The 14,234-nt window shown below is 27.8% G+C and overlaps 1 protein-coding gene and 1 pseudogene across 1 annotated transcript; both read left to right on the top strand.

Annotated features, from left to right (window-relative positions):
- Positions 1-702: 702 nt before the first annotated feature.
- LOC107018524 lies at positions 703-4,534 on the top strand (annotated as a pseudogene).
- An 8,091-nt stretch (positions 4,535-12,625) lies between these two features.
- LOC107020858 lies at positions 12,626-13,922 on the top strand. The gene has a single exon (XM_015221377.2). It carries the CDS (start codon positions 12,833-12,835, stop codon positions 13,682-13,684), a length of 852 nt encoding a protein of 283 aa, XP_015076863.1. The 5' UTR covers positions 12,626-12,832; the 3' UTR covers positions 13,685-13,922.
- Positions 13,923-14,234: the final 312 nt, after the last annotated feature.

The following is a 14,234-nucleotide window of genomic DNA, read 5'->3' as shown; positions in this document are numbered from 1 at the left end:
TATGTTATTAAAAAAAAAAATCGAATAGATTTTCTATTTTTGGTCACCTTGTCTAAAAGAAAATGCATTGTGTCTTTTATATAGATTTTAAAAATTAACATCTTATAATAGTAAATAATTATCATACTCGACTCATTTTTATGATTTATGACGTATTAACTTTTTGAAGGAAGACTCTTGTCATTTTCTTTATATTAATATCCAAAATATAATCTCGACATTTTTCTTAGTCAATAAAGACATTTTCATTTTAGATGCATTTCCAACAGTTCCATTAAATATGGAATTGCGTGGTTGATTAATAGCCTTTGCTACAAAAAACAAATATAAATATCAATACATCACATCACAAAATTAAATGACTCAAAAAGAAAAAAAAATTATCTATGAAACAAAGGGTAGAAATGTAATTTGATATGGTCTAAAATCAAATCATGAAGACCTCAACTACAAATTAACTGGTTTGAGAACGGCCACGCCCCATTCCTCTCTTCCACTCTTTTTGTTGTCCTTTTCTTTTTCAGCGTTCGATATTTTTAAATTAATTTAATAAATATTGAATATCTAATATAATTTTATATTTAATACGTAAAAATCTAAGATTTGTGATTAAAAGAAGAGCAGTGTTATTCATTGTACACGAATAATAAAATTAATGTTAGACGAAATCTTAGGTTAGATATTTCACGAGGTTAGATATTTCTCCCTCTTCTCACCTTGTTTTTATTTTATTTTCTCATGTCTCATAATATATGTCCATTCCATAACAAGTTCTTATAGCCTAAGTCTCTCCAACTATTAGTATAAATTCACTCTTCTAATTTCATATTGCTTGCTCTTAAAGATGGATCAACTTGGAAATGATGATCAAGTTTCCATGACAATAGAGAACCATGAAATGTTGTTCTCTTCTGATTCCGAAGTCGAGTTTCCTAGTCCAAAGACAAATTATCCTTTCAGGTCAGAAGTGAATTCAGAATTTTAATTTCTTTCAAGTTATTTTTCACGTATGTTACATTTGTTAGTACTGATTTAGGTCGTTGAAGAGCAATGAAGTAATCAAACTAGAAGAAGGTGACCAAGATTATGATTTGATTAAGGCAGGTTTTCTTAGTGGAATGGGACAATTGGGAAATGAAATTCAAGTTGTGGCTATACATAAGAATTCATGTTCAACTATATTAGGGCAAGCGAGGTCAGAAAGTTTTCGTATTTATTCCGAAGCAATGCGGAAAAAATGTAGTGGAGATGCTAATATTAAATATGCTTGGTTTGGTTCTGCCAAAGATGAAATTTGTAATATTATTTCACATGGATTTTCAACAATTATGGAACCTAATTATGGGGATTGTTTTGGCAATGGTGTCCATCTATATCCTGCAAATATCGATGGGTAAGAAATTAATCATTTTAGTAACTTATTGTTTATATTTGTTTCATCTTTCTATTTTTGAAATTAATTTTATACTTTTCAATGACATTATTGTCATAATATCTGTCAAAATTAACATGTGTCATATTTCTTGAACATAACAACAGATCACACACCGCCACATAATATATAAATTGGGAAAAGTCAAACGTCCCTTTACATATCATAAATAATTTAAATATAATAAGTGTTATACTTTTAATTTTAGTATACCATTTTGTTTTCGCTTCAAATAAACCAATACTATTTACAATTTGAGTTTTTATATTTAATTTCACTAGAAAATTCATGTTAAAAATCAAATATTAGCTAATTTTATATTTTTCGACAGACTTATCAAAGAAATTCAAATGTAATTTCTAGAGAAGAAAATGATGATAAAATGACTCCAAATAAATGGGATTAAACTAGTGGTTTTTAAAAAATGGTATATTTAATTGAATTGTGTGATCTTAAGCTTGAAGTATATATGCTAAGTTATAATAAAAATGGTATATTTTAAACTAAAATATAACGATGTATATATTTAAACTATTTTCAACAACAGTGAAATGATATATTTGATGTATATAAAATGAAACAAATATATCAAGAGTCCTGGACAAGTCATTGTTAACTCTTAAGTATATGAACATCGAATTAGACATTTGATTACTTCTAATGTTTAAGATTAATTAATTTATTTATTTGACTTTTTTATTGGATTGAAGGGTATTTTCGGCAGTGGAAGATGAGAATGGATTAAGACATATGTTACTTTGCAGAGTAATATTAGGAAATACAGAAGTAATTGAGGCTTCATCCAAACAATTTCAACCAACTTGTCAAGATTTTGACTCTGGAGTTGACAATTATTTGGCTCCTAAAACATACATTATTTGGCCTTCTAATATGAATTCTCATATTTTACCAAATTTTCTAGTGAGTTTCAAGGGTCCATTATCATTAGGTAAGCAATTTAAGATGCATAATTTGGTTATTTTAAAATTATTATGCTAATGTAGACATTCAAGCTTTTTATTTCTATCCGGTTCATTTTTAGATATCATTTTTTCGATTTATTTTTATATTATTTTATCTGCTAAAAAAGAACGAAATTGATATAATATGATATATATAAAAGGGAAAAATGCTCTAATATACTCCTCAACTTTATCACTTAGAGCTGATATACCTCTTGTTATGCTCTAATATACTCCTCAACTTTATCATTTAGAGCTGATATACCCCTTGTTATGAAAGTGGCTCATACATACCCCTACTTATATATAAATGATTCTCATATATCCTTTTCCTCTAAACGGAAATGAAAAAAATAATAATTTTAATCTAATTTTTTATTATTTTTTCTAAAAAATATAATTCCATATGAGTAAATTTTATCCTCGTCGAACATATTTTTTTTGTTTCAATAACTAATTTAGAATTATTATTTTGATAATCAAATTTATTTATATTTCACTAATATTCTTGTAAAATTTATTGTAGTTGACCAAATTTTTTTCTTCGAATACAAAAATCAAATTACAATATAGATAAAAAAATTATTTAAATTTTTACTTCTTTAAACTAAGGAAAGAAAAAAAATAAAATAAGAATAAGAAACTCAAATAATTATAACAAAAGAAGTCAAAAAAAAATTTATGTATGAAAAAAAGTTAAAATATCTAGAACTTTGATAGAAAAATCATATATATCCATAAATAATTTTAAAAAAAAATTAAATGTGAAAAATGTAAATTTAAAATTAATTTTTTAACTTCCGTCAAATGAAGAGTATATGAGTGCTCATTTTGTAACGGAAAGGGTATATATAAGCCGTTTGTATAATGATAACGAAGGGTATATCAGCTCCAAATGACAAAATTGAAGGATATATCAAACCCTTTTTCCTATATAAAATATATCTTTGTTGTTTTTACTTTTACTTATCACATTGAAATTTGAATCCATTGAGAAAATAATTGTTGATGTGACTATAATATTACGCTATCCATTGTGAATTGATGTTTTGTTCTAGGTCTTGAATTCTTTTTTGGAAATAAGTAATTAATTTGTTGTTTTCATTTTTACTTGTCACATTGAAATTTGAATCCATTGAGAAAATAATTGTTGATGTGACTATAATATTACACTATCCCTTGTGAATTGATGTTTTGTTCTAGGTCTTGAATTCTTTTTTGAAAATAAGTAACTAATGTAAAAGATAAAACATGAAAACAAATAATTGTCTTTCCTTTCCTTGATGTGTAAAAGTTAGAATTTGTTTTTGAAATAGTAGACAAGTAAAAGCGAACATATACAAAGTTGTTCATTTTCTCTTTTACATGTTCCTTAAGAAATTATTGATAAGAAGGATAGTTTTACTATGTTTACACTTTCAAAAAAGAATTAATTGTAATGATAAAATATGGAAATTTTAATTCATTCTATTTTGATTTTGTAAATAGACAAATAATTTAGAACAACAACTTATATATTCGAAAATGAATATAATTATTTTTAACGTACACAGTTTCCTATTTTTCTAGGTAACTCTTTGAAAATCAAGATTCCATTGAAGCCTACACCACGTATAAAATTTTCAAATCTATTTCGTGTGCTTTCCAATTTTTTACATCCTTCAAGAATGGTTTTGATCACAAAGAACTATGAAGATTTTCAGGTACATATTTTTATTATTTTTTAAAAAAAATTGTGATTATAAAATTTATTACTGTAAAGTATAACAAGTATTTGATTACTGATTATATGAATTCTATAATTTATAGAAAAACAAGATCTCAAAAATGGTATTTGTTCAGAAGTTGAGGCAACTAGCTGGAGATACATCACTACTTAAGAGTTGTCATGATATTGTATCCAAACATTAAGGTAGAGCAAGGGGTCTGACTCTATGTTTTTTCCTTATTTTTTTTTTTAAGTATTTAACTAGTACTATTTGTAATATTATCACAGAGTATGTATAAACTCTGTGATAATTATAGTTTATAGAGTATTTAGTTGAGCAAGTTAATTGATTATGGCAAACAACATAAATATCATTATTTAAGAATCTAATTATGTGTCTTTTCATCAATTTTGAAATTACAATTTGTGTCATATTTTGTCCCCTAGATACATGTATCTATGATACATGCGATTAAATTAAAAATAGGTGTAATTTGTTTCAGTTTTTAAGTGGATTCAAATGTATATGACCCTTTCCCTCGCCTCTCTCCTATTTTGCTCACTCTCTCTCCCTATGTATTTGAAATGTATCTAATATTTTGAATACATGTACCGAATGTGATTATCATGTATTTGGGATACAAAACTCTTGCTCGCTCACCTTCCCCCTCGCTTGCTCCCATTCCTCCTATCTTCCTCGCCTCTGTCCCTATACATTTGTATATCAAAGTGTATCTGATAGAAATAATATATGTATCGAGGTGTATTTAATTCAAAAAATTGATATGATATTATTAAATAGTAAGACAGTGTGTAATTATATCAAATTATAAGGAGAATTTATAAATGTGGTAGGAATATTAGTGTTATTAGATATTTTTTCCAACTTTTTTTTATAATAGATAATGAATGGGCCTTGGAAGCTAATTGGGCCTTAATCCAAACAAGGGGAGTCGAAGGTCGTTTTCCGAAAGGAATGCCTAATTGACAAGAGGGTACTGCTCGGATGATAAGAGGACCTCGATTGTACGTTTGAATCAATGTGGAGCTCCTGGAGGGTTAAAAAAAAATAAGTCTAGTTATTTTGTACTTTGCTTTAAAATCAGAGAAGGAAAGACAAATAAAAAAGAATGGTATTGCTATTCACTAGACTATACACTATACAGTTTCCATATAGGTTCCAAAAAAATAAACACAAAACAATATCGTTAGTTTCTGCAGCTGTAAGGGAGAAAAAGGAACAAAGTAATTCATTATTGAAGAGAAAATTTGTATTCGCATAAAATAGTTTATATCAAATCAATATGTGTATTGTTATGTGCTTGAATATATATTTTATTTATTCAATTATTATTGATGCAATATATCACAAATATAATAAATTACAGTTTAAAATAATCACTCACATATGTACTTAATATTTTAATTTTAATATTAAAATCAATAAACACCAACAGTTATGATTAATTAACATGTATATTACTTCATTAAATTACTCATCATAAGCTGCACTAATATGATGTAACTACCCGATATAGATAAGTTTTTACCATTATTGAAGATTGATTAAATAGAATCTATACTTACTTGTATACATGATTTTGTGTGTGTGTGTGTATATATATATATATATATATATATAAAGCAGACAGAATAACAAGTACATATGTGTGCATAGATGCTAGCTCATGAGCAATTATTTATAGAAATTATAGACAACTGAACATTTCTCATCTGAAACTAAATCTCATGGATTGGCTTATTAGTTTGTGTACAATGTATTTTGCTTATTTCTTAACATGTGAACAAGTGATAGATTTACATGTGAGAGATTTTTTTTTAAATTTAATTGTTGTATGCTTAATTATTAAATTTATATATGGTTCGTTAGTAATATTCAAAAAGAGGAAATTACAAGATTAATAAGAAAAGAAAAAAAAAGTGTGTTCGTAAACCTCTAGATAGGAGATCAATAGGTTATATTAATAATTAATAAACTCAATTGTATTATCATGTTAATTATCATCATAACTCTAGATAGGAGGTCACATATATACATTTTAAAATATACTTTTAAATAATGCAATAATTTCGGTTAAAGTTCAAATATATTTCAGACACCCTTCTTTATTACTTGGCGAATACGTATATTTGTGTGTTTTTTTGGGAGTAGTAGTTCTCAACATTTTTCAAGATAAATATAACATAGAAGGGTAGAATAGTCCTTTCAGCTCAAGACATTATTAAGCTACTATTATAAATGACTTATAACTATTACTTGAATATTATTTTTTTATAAGATTGAATATTAAAATTTCAAAGAATTCTCTCTTTACAACAGTTTCCACTTTCTATGAACACCCCCCACCATAAAGAGAATAATGGCATTGTTGTATTTAACATTAACTTCATAAGAAAATGAACAAAAAATAATAATAATTAATAATCAAAGCATAATAAAAAAAAATAACGAGGCTAAATATTATTATGGCTTAAGCATGTACTAATAATGAAAACAGAATCCAAAGTAGCTTTCAAGGAGGTCATTGTTTGAAAAATCAATGTAACCACCATCATAATTGTGGCGTTCTAATTAATTTTGGATTATTGGATATGTTCGTTTATTTGTTTTCTAACATTTCTATAAATGACAAAATTAATGGTGTGTTTCTTAGTTAGCAAGAGATTATTAATTAGGGGACAATGAATAAAGAATAAGTTTGAGAATATTTTATAACATGGAGCCGGTAAGCTAAGTATTCCACTTAATTTTTTATTTCTTTTATTTGGCGTTCGAAATTTAAAATAAACTCTAATTATATTTAATTGCTTATTATATAATTTAATTAGGGAATATAATCTCAATGTTATTTTCTTCGTTTCAAAATTAAAATCGATTAAATTTTTTTAGCTAGAACAAAAAAATTATTTAAATAATTGGAAGAGATTCAATGGTCCATAATGGCAAATTGTTTATAAATATTCTATCAGTAAATACCCATTTTCTGACTGGTCAATAAGTCAATGTCAAACTTGGGTTCAGTGGCCATTATATTTGACTAGAGTAGCAAAAAATCACTCTTTTAGGCCCAGTACAATCCACCATTTTTTTAATATGATATATAATAATAGAATGAATGATATGTTAGAGCTTTTAGATTTTGAGTTATGAGTATGAAATTATTTTTATTAAAAAATATTTTATTTTTAATGTGAGATTTTCTATGGTAAATTTAAATTTTGTCAGAATTAATATAAATTAATACCAAATACCAAGTGAAGTAACACAAAACCAATCTATACAAATAGGTCACTTATTAAGTAACTAACATAGCTTAAATCCATTTCTCTCACTACCAAAAAATTACTATTTTCCTACTAAATTTCTCATTAAAAAATGTGACTGAGTTGTTGCTATTTCGATTGAATAGATCATACTGAAAAAAACATATGGTAATATCTTCGTACTGAAAAATTAGGAAGTTTTCTACTATTTCAATGTAAATCTATTTTTCATCATGCATTTTTTTAAAGAATGGATTTGGTGAAAAAAAAAATCATATTTTATAGCATAAATATTTTATTGATTCGCGGCGAAAACTTGTGCTCATAGCTATGCTTGTTATTGCTTCTTTGATCAAAAGAGTAATGATGTTATTGTTTACCTAATTTAATTGACTATCTATGAGCCAAAAACTATTGAAATTTCAGCAGCCTTTGGATTTGGCACTACTGCACTAGGTAATAGTAAGTCTTCAAAAGGTATTGAACTTTCGTTTATTGTAAAAAAATAATTAATTATATTTTTAGATGACTTTTATATACTGATTAATAATTTATAAGGAGAGAGTTAATGGATATTGAACAGACTTGAAAATGGAGAGAGTGAAGAAAAATTACTTCCCATTTTCTAGAGTATCAGCTGAAATATTTTTTTTTATTTTCAAAATTAATCAATTAAGAAATTTGATTATATTCACATGAATTGGTTAAAACACTTAACTTTGCAATTGGATATTTTTCAAAGAAAAAAGAGTAGTGAGAATATATAATTTATTTTCTGTGATATTAGTTAGTTACATAATAGCAACAATTTAATACTACTACTACTAGTAATATATAAGAATATCTGCTCATAAGTTTTCATATAATTATAACAATCTTACTTAGAGGTGTGTTTGGTAGGAAGGAAAATGTTTTTCACGAAGAAAATGTTTTTTTTTGTCTTATTTATTTTGTGATGTTTGGTTAGTAAGAAGAAAATATTGTCTTAAGAGCATTTAGGTATTAATCTACACCAATACTACGATAACAGATCTAGACCCTCGACCGTTAACACCAACCCATACCCCTATACCAACCACAACTCGAGATCTGACTTCACCCCAAAATCGTTCCAAGACATGACCTGAACCCTGACCATACTGTAACCCTAGCCATAGACTCGATAACCAACCCTAGTAACAACCACAACCACAACCACAACCACAACCCAATGCCAACTCAGAACCTAACTTTAACTTTGATCTGGGCTTGAGATAATAGACCTTGACGTTGAACCATGACCTAACCTTGACCCTAAATCAGGGTTGATCAAGTTCGAAGTCTGACTTATGGTCGGGAGTCGGGTCTTGGGTTGAAGAAAGGGTCGGGAGTCGAATTCTAGATAGAGGTTCGGAGTTGACCCCTAGGTCAATAGGAACCAGGTAGGGGTCAAGAGACAAGTCCCAAGTTAGGGTTAAGAGTCAAGTCCTTAATCAGGGTTAGGATTCTAGTACTGGGTCTGGAGCTAGAGTTATGTCTCAAGTCGGGGTCAACAGTCACGTCTCAAGTAAGGGTTGGGAGTTGGGTCCCAAATGGGTCATGTCTTGGGAGCCAGGTTAGGGCTAAGATTGTGGTTAGGGTGTGGTCTGGGGTCCTAAGCCAGGGTCAGGAGTTGAGTCCCAAACCGAGATAAGGAATCAGGTTAGGAATTAAGAGAGAAAGTTGGGTCACAGTTGGCTTCGGATTAAAATCAAGAGTCGGGTCGTGTCTATAGTAAGGGTTGGATCCTAGGTCGTAAATGGGGGTTGAGTTTTCAGTTTCGAGTCAAGATTGTGAATTACTTTGTGGCTCGGTGTTGAAAGTTTGGTCCAAGGTTTGCAAAGTTATTATTGTCATTAGTATTGTTTTTAATACAATTGCTTAATAACTCATTCAATCCATTTTACTTTTCATATCTTCGCACGCCTTTTTCAAGAAATGTTAACTAAAAAGATAAATTACTAAATTTCTAATAACATAGTAATTAGAGGACTTTCCAAATCTACATTGGCCAATTCACATTCACAATGTATATGGTTGGTACACCAACTAAGCCCATCGTTGTTGGTGAATACAATTTCGACTTTTGCCCTTTTTCTTGACAAAAAAAAGACTTACCAAAGAAGTCAAGCTTTAATTAGTTAGCTCATTGACAAATGGCTACCCACATTCTATTTTATTGTTTGTTTGTAACTGCTTTTTATTACATTACATATATATTTGGAATAAAAAATAAATGGAGATAGATATGCCGTGATGAAGAAGCACATTAATATATATTTATATATATATATACACCTCAAAAATAAATACAAAAAATTGAAACTTGGTTATAGTGACATGAGGCAATACGTGTATTATTATTTAGATAGGTAAGGAATGATGTGTGAGTCCCAAACTACTTGTTTGATACGCCAAAGTTTAGATATTATTATTTGTAACATTTATCCTCTTTACTAATGACATCACCTATTTATAAGCTGTATGGTTCATATGATTTTAGTGTGTATATTATGTGATTTCATATAAGAGAATTTTAATGGGGAAAAAAATCATTTTATCCATTTTAACTTTCTTTACCAAACAAATTTTGATATTTGAAACCATAATCTATTCAAAAGAATCAATAAATTATTTTCTAAGTGATAGTATTATTTAGATGAGAGCTTTATGAATAACATACAAATCGGAAAAGGCCTAGGCATTTTGCCATCATGATAAGGTACCAAAAGAAAACAATATTTTGGGTGCGAAAGATTTGGCTATTTTTCAGAATCTTAACGATGTAATTGACAATACACTTATTTTTATTCTAGTCACCTCTTTAATATATATTTATATGTGATGATTAATTAATTCATTATATCATTGATCACACCAACAATTTTGATTCCGATGTTATTGTTTACAATAAATTCTAAAGTGATAAAAAAAAAAGTAGATTGCAAATACAAAAATAAATAAAGTATGAAGAAATATAATTCTATTCATGAAGATTTGTGAGTAAAAATTTGTTAATCTTGATCCACAAATTGTGGAATTTGACATCTTTTTTAAGGGAATATAACATCCTTTATATAAACATGAATTAGGATTTAAGGTTTAGGGTTCAGTATACTCCAAGAATTTTTGTGAAGTCCCAACTAGAATTGAACACGTCTTGTAATCCTAAAAATTTAGATATTCAAAAACTATACTAAAAGTACTATAAATTGCAACTTTTTTACATATCAATATGATAAAAAAAAATATCATAAAATATTAATAAATTTTTTTATAGTTTAACTATAAAAAGAAAAACTATAACAATTAAAAACGAACGAGAATATATCACTCATTTAACAAAATTAGAAGTGCACGATACATTTGAAAAATCAAAAGTATATAGTGTGTATATATCCCAAATATGAGGGGAGATTTTTTGTTTGGGAAGGTTAGCGAAATTTCGTATATTTGAAGCTAATATATCTTGTGTTATAAACGTTTCTCAATTATAAAATTTTTGAATGTATTCTTTAATTGTGTAATACATTGCAAATGATATATTATTTCATGAAAAAAATATATTCGAAAGGAAATAGATGGATGTATCTGAGAAGGATATGATGTTTTTATAATTTTTTAAAATGATAAAAGTTTTTAGGGGCTAAGATATTTTAAGTGGTATATTTATGTGATTTTCCCCCCCTTTTCCCCTCTCAAATCTATAATCTTAATATTATTATTTTTTGGGTAAAACTAATAATATTAATACACCTTTTCATATGATTAAGTGCAAATCTTTACCTAATCACGGCAAGTCACCTAATATATAATATAATAATTAATAGCCCTTTTCTTCTAGAAACAACAACGACTCCCCACATAATTACGAAATATACTCTTCTATGCGCACGATTGGACCATACAATATTATTTTTGTCAATATCTCCTTTCCTTTCTTACCATAATAATATTCCATCGTTTTAAATTTTTTATTCCACTTTTTAACAATTTTTAAATTTAATATATAACATTTTTAAAATATATTTTTATCTTAAAATAATAAAATTAAAAGTAAAATGATCTTTTTTAAATAAAACATGTCAAAAATTCAACTTATTTAAGTCTTAAATAAGATGATTTGGAGGCTATTGAGTAGAAGATTAGATAATTACGCTCGGTGGATTCAAGTTTAATAGGAGCTTGTTAGCTTTGTGTCTCTTGTAATATTAGTCACATACATTGTGTACTGCTTCATTTCTCTGAATGTTTTATACTGTTTTTTTATTAATTGATTATTTTTCTCACGGTTATAATTTTTTTTTGTTATTTATATTTTAATTTGCTATATTTAAAAATGTTGAGAATCTTTCGAAATAAGTTTTTGTCCCAAAAATAATAAGTGTGAAATTGAACATGTGTTTTGATTGATATAAAAATGTCAAAAAGTCCTATTCTCCACCGGCCCTCCCCTTTGTTGGTACCGCGAAACAAAAAAAGACACATTTTCCCTAGCGTTAACGCGGAAACACCTTTTTTATTTATTCCTTTTTTCTATATATATCATCCTCATTTACTACTTCCTTTCACCTTCTCTACTTTTTCCTTTTTCCCCAAACTTAATTTTTTTATTAAAAAGTATAATTTAAAATGTGATAATATATAGTTAAGTTTATAAACAATCTCACTAATTATAAAAATAATATCTATATTTTTGAGCTTCATAAATTATTTGACTATCGAAGGGTCTTTGCTCAAGATGAACATTGACGACTAATGACGTATCAAGTCTGATCCATAAAAATATTATTTTCATCTTAATTTATTTATTTATTTTAATACATTTTAAAAGATTATCTATCACTTTCTAGATTTAATTTTAAAAAGCGTATACTTTTCATTTAAGATAGAAAGGAAATTAAAATCAAATACATCAAGGGAGTATTATCTTTTGATAGGTTTGAAAAATTTTAATTTTATATTTTAGTCAAATCAAATGTTGCTCTATAATATAAAACGAAGCAACTATTCAAACCTCAACTATTATTTATTAAAAAATGAATGGAGTAATTATTATCTAAAAAGTTGATTGATTTTTTTCCCTTTGAGTATGATCTAGTCAAGTATAATATCTACATATTTTATATTATAATTATAATAAACATTATATAATATTTTAATTTTCAAATTTGGAAGCTATTAGGAAAGTAGTAGTAGTATTTATAACATGAATAAACCAAACTTGGTACTACTACCAACCACCCAATATATAGATAGCCTCATTTATTTCAAACCCCCAATCCTCATCCTTCTTAAAAACTATATACTAAAAATATAAATATTGCTTCGAATTTTCAAAATTCTCTCTTTCTAATTTTCTTCAATATATATTATATTCAGATTTCTACAGTACATCAAATTTTGGGTTGTGGGTATTTGAAGAAAATGGATTCTGAAACGTTAAAAGATTCGTATAATGAAGAAATGATGGGAACATTGACCGGAGATTTTACAGAGCAGTTGAGTATGAAAGAACAGATAATCGAAGAAGATTATGAGGATGACGAGGAAGAGGAAGTTGAAGATGAAGAAGAAGAGTTCTCTTTCGCGTGTGGGATAGACGCGCCGCCGATAGCGGCGGATGAGGTGTTTTACAATGGTCAAATTCGACCTCTGTTTCCATTGTTTAATCAGAGTCTTCTTTTATCTGACGAAGATTTGGAAGCTTTGAAGGAACAATTACCGATCAGGCCACCGGTGAAGAAGATATTTATACAAACGGAAGACAACCCAATTCCGGCGTGTTCAAATTCGTTAACGGAGAGTGAAGAAATCGTCGGACCCTTTTGTGAATGGTCAAAAAATAAAGCAATTGAAGCAACATCGGACAATCCTGAGGTTTGTAAAAAGAGTAATTCAACCGGATTTTCAAAGTTATGGAGATTTAAAGACTTTCTTCACCGGAGTAACAGTGACGGAAGAGATACCTTTGTGTTCTTAAACCCAACAACTCCGGCGCCGAAAGTAGAGGAAAAAATTGTTCGGACAGATGAAACGACGACGTCGGAGAAGAAAAAGAAGGAGATCTCCGGCGAGGTGAAGGTCATCGGAAAAGTAACGAAGAAGATGAAGAAGGTTGTGAAGAAGAGTGAAGGGGTTTTAGCTCATGAAGCTTATATGAAGAGTAAAGCTAAAGCTGAAGATCGCCGGCGATCGTATCTTCCTTATCGGCCGGAGCTCGTCGGATTTTTCACAAATGTGAACGGTGGATTAACGAAGAATGTGCACCCATTCTAAGTCAATTTTTTTTAATTTAATTAATTTTAATATTATAGTAATGTAATTTGCTTAGTCAATAATTAGATTTGCTTGATTTAGATCATGGCCCAAGGGATTATGAGGTATAAGTTGGCCTTTTTTCCCCTTATATAATATGTAAAATCTTTAATTCATCATATAATTATGTACTTAGAGAATCGGATCTTTAGAAAATTATTTTCTATATTTACGAGATAGTGATAACATTATATATTTATATTTTGTTTTTTTTTTAATTTTTATTAATAGAATTATATTGTATATGCTATTCTTCTTATTTTGTTATTAGACCCTTTAATTAATAGTTGTTTATATTGATTTATCACCGCAATATATGACTTTATTCAATATACACAATTTCATTTTTCATTTATTTGCCTTTTGGTCTAGTTTTGTATTAGTTGTTTGTTTGTTAACATATACTAATACCAAGTGCATAAAAGTTATTATTAATGAAAGTGGGTATAACCAAAGAAATAAGAAAGGAAACATGTTTTCTTATCGGCTAAATTGAAAACTAAATTGTTAA

The sequence above is a fragment of the Solanum pennellii genome, chromosome 5, assembly GCF_001406875.1.
Source record: "Solanum pennellii chromosome 5, SPENNV200".
In the NCBI taxonomy this organism is placed as follows: Eukaryota; Viridiplantae; Streptophyta; class Magnoliopsida; order Solanales; family Solanaceae; genus Solanum; species Solanum pennellii.
Note: the sequence above shows the minus strand (reverse complement) of the source record. Positions and strands in the feature narration are given on the sequence as shown.

Excerpts from the sequence above, each read along its gene's own strand:
- LOC107020858 (XM_015221377.2), top strand. The coding sequence starts at position 12,833 with ATGGATTCTGAAACGTTAAAAGATTCGTATAATGAAGAAATGATGGGA.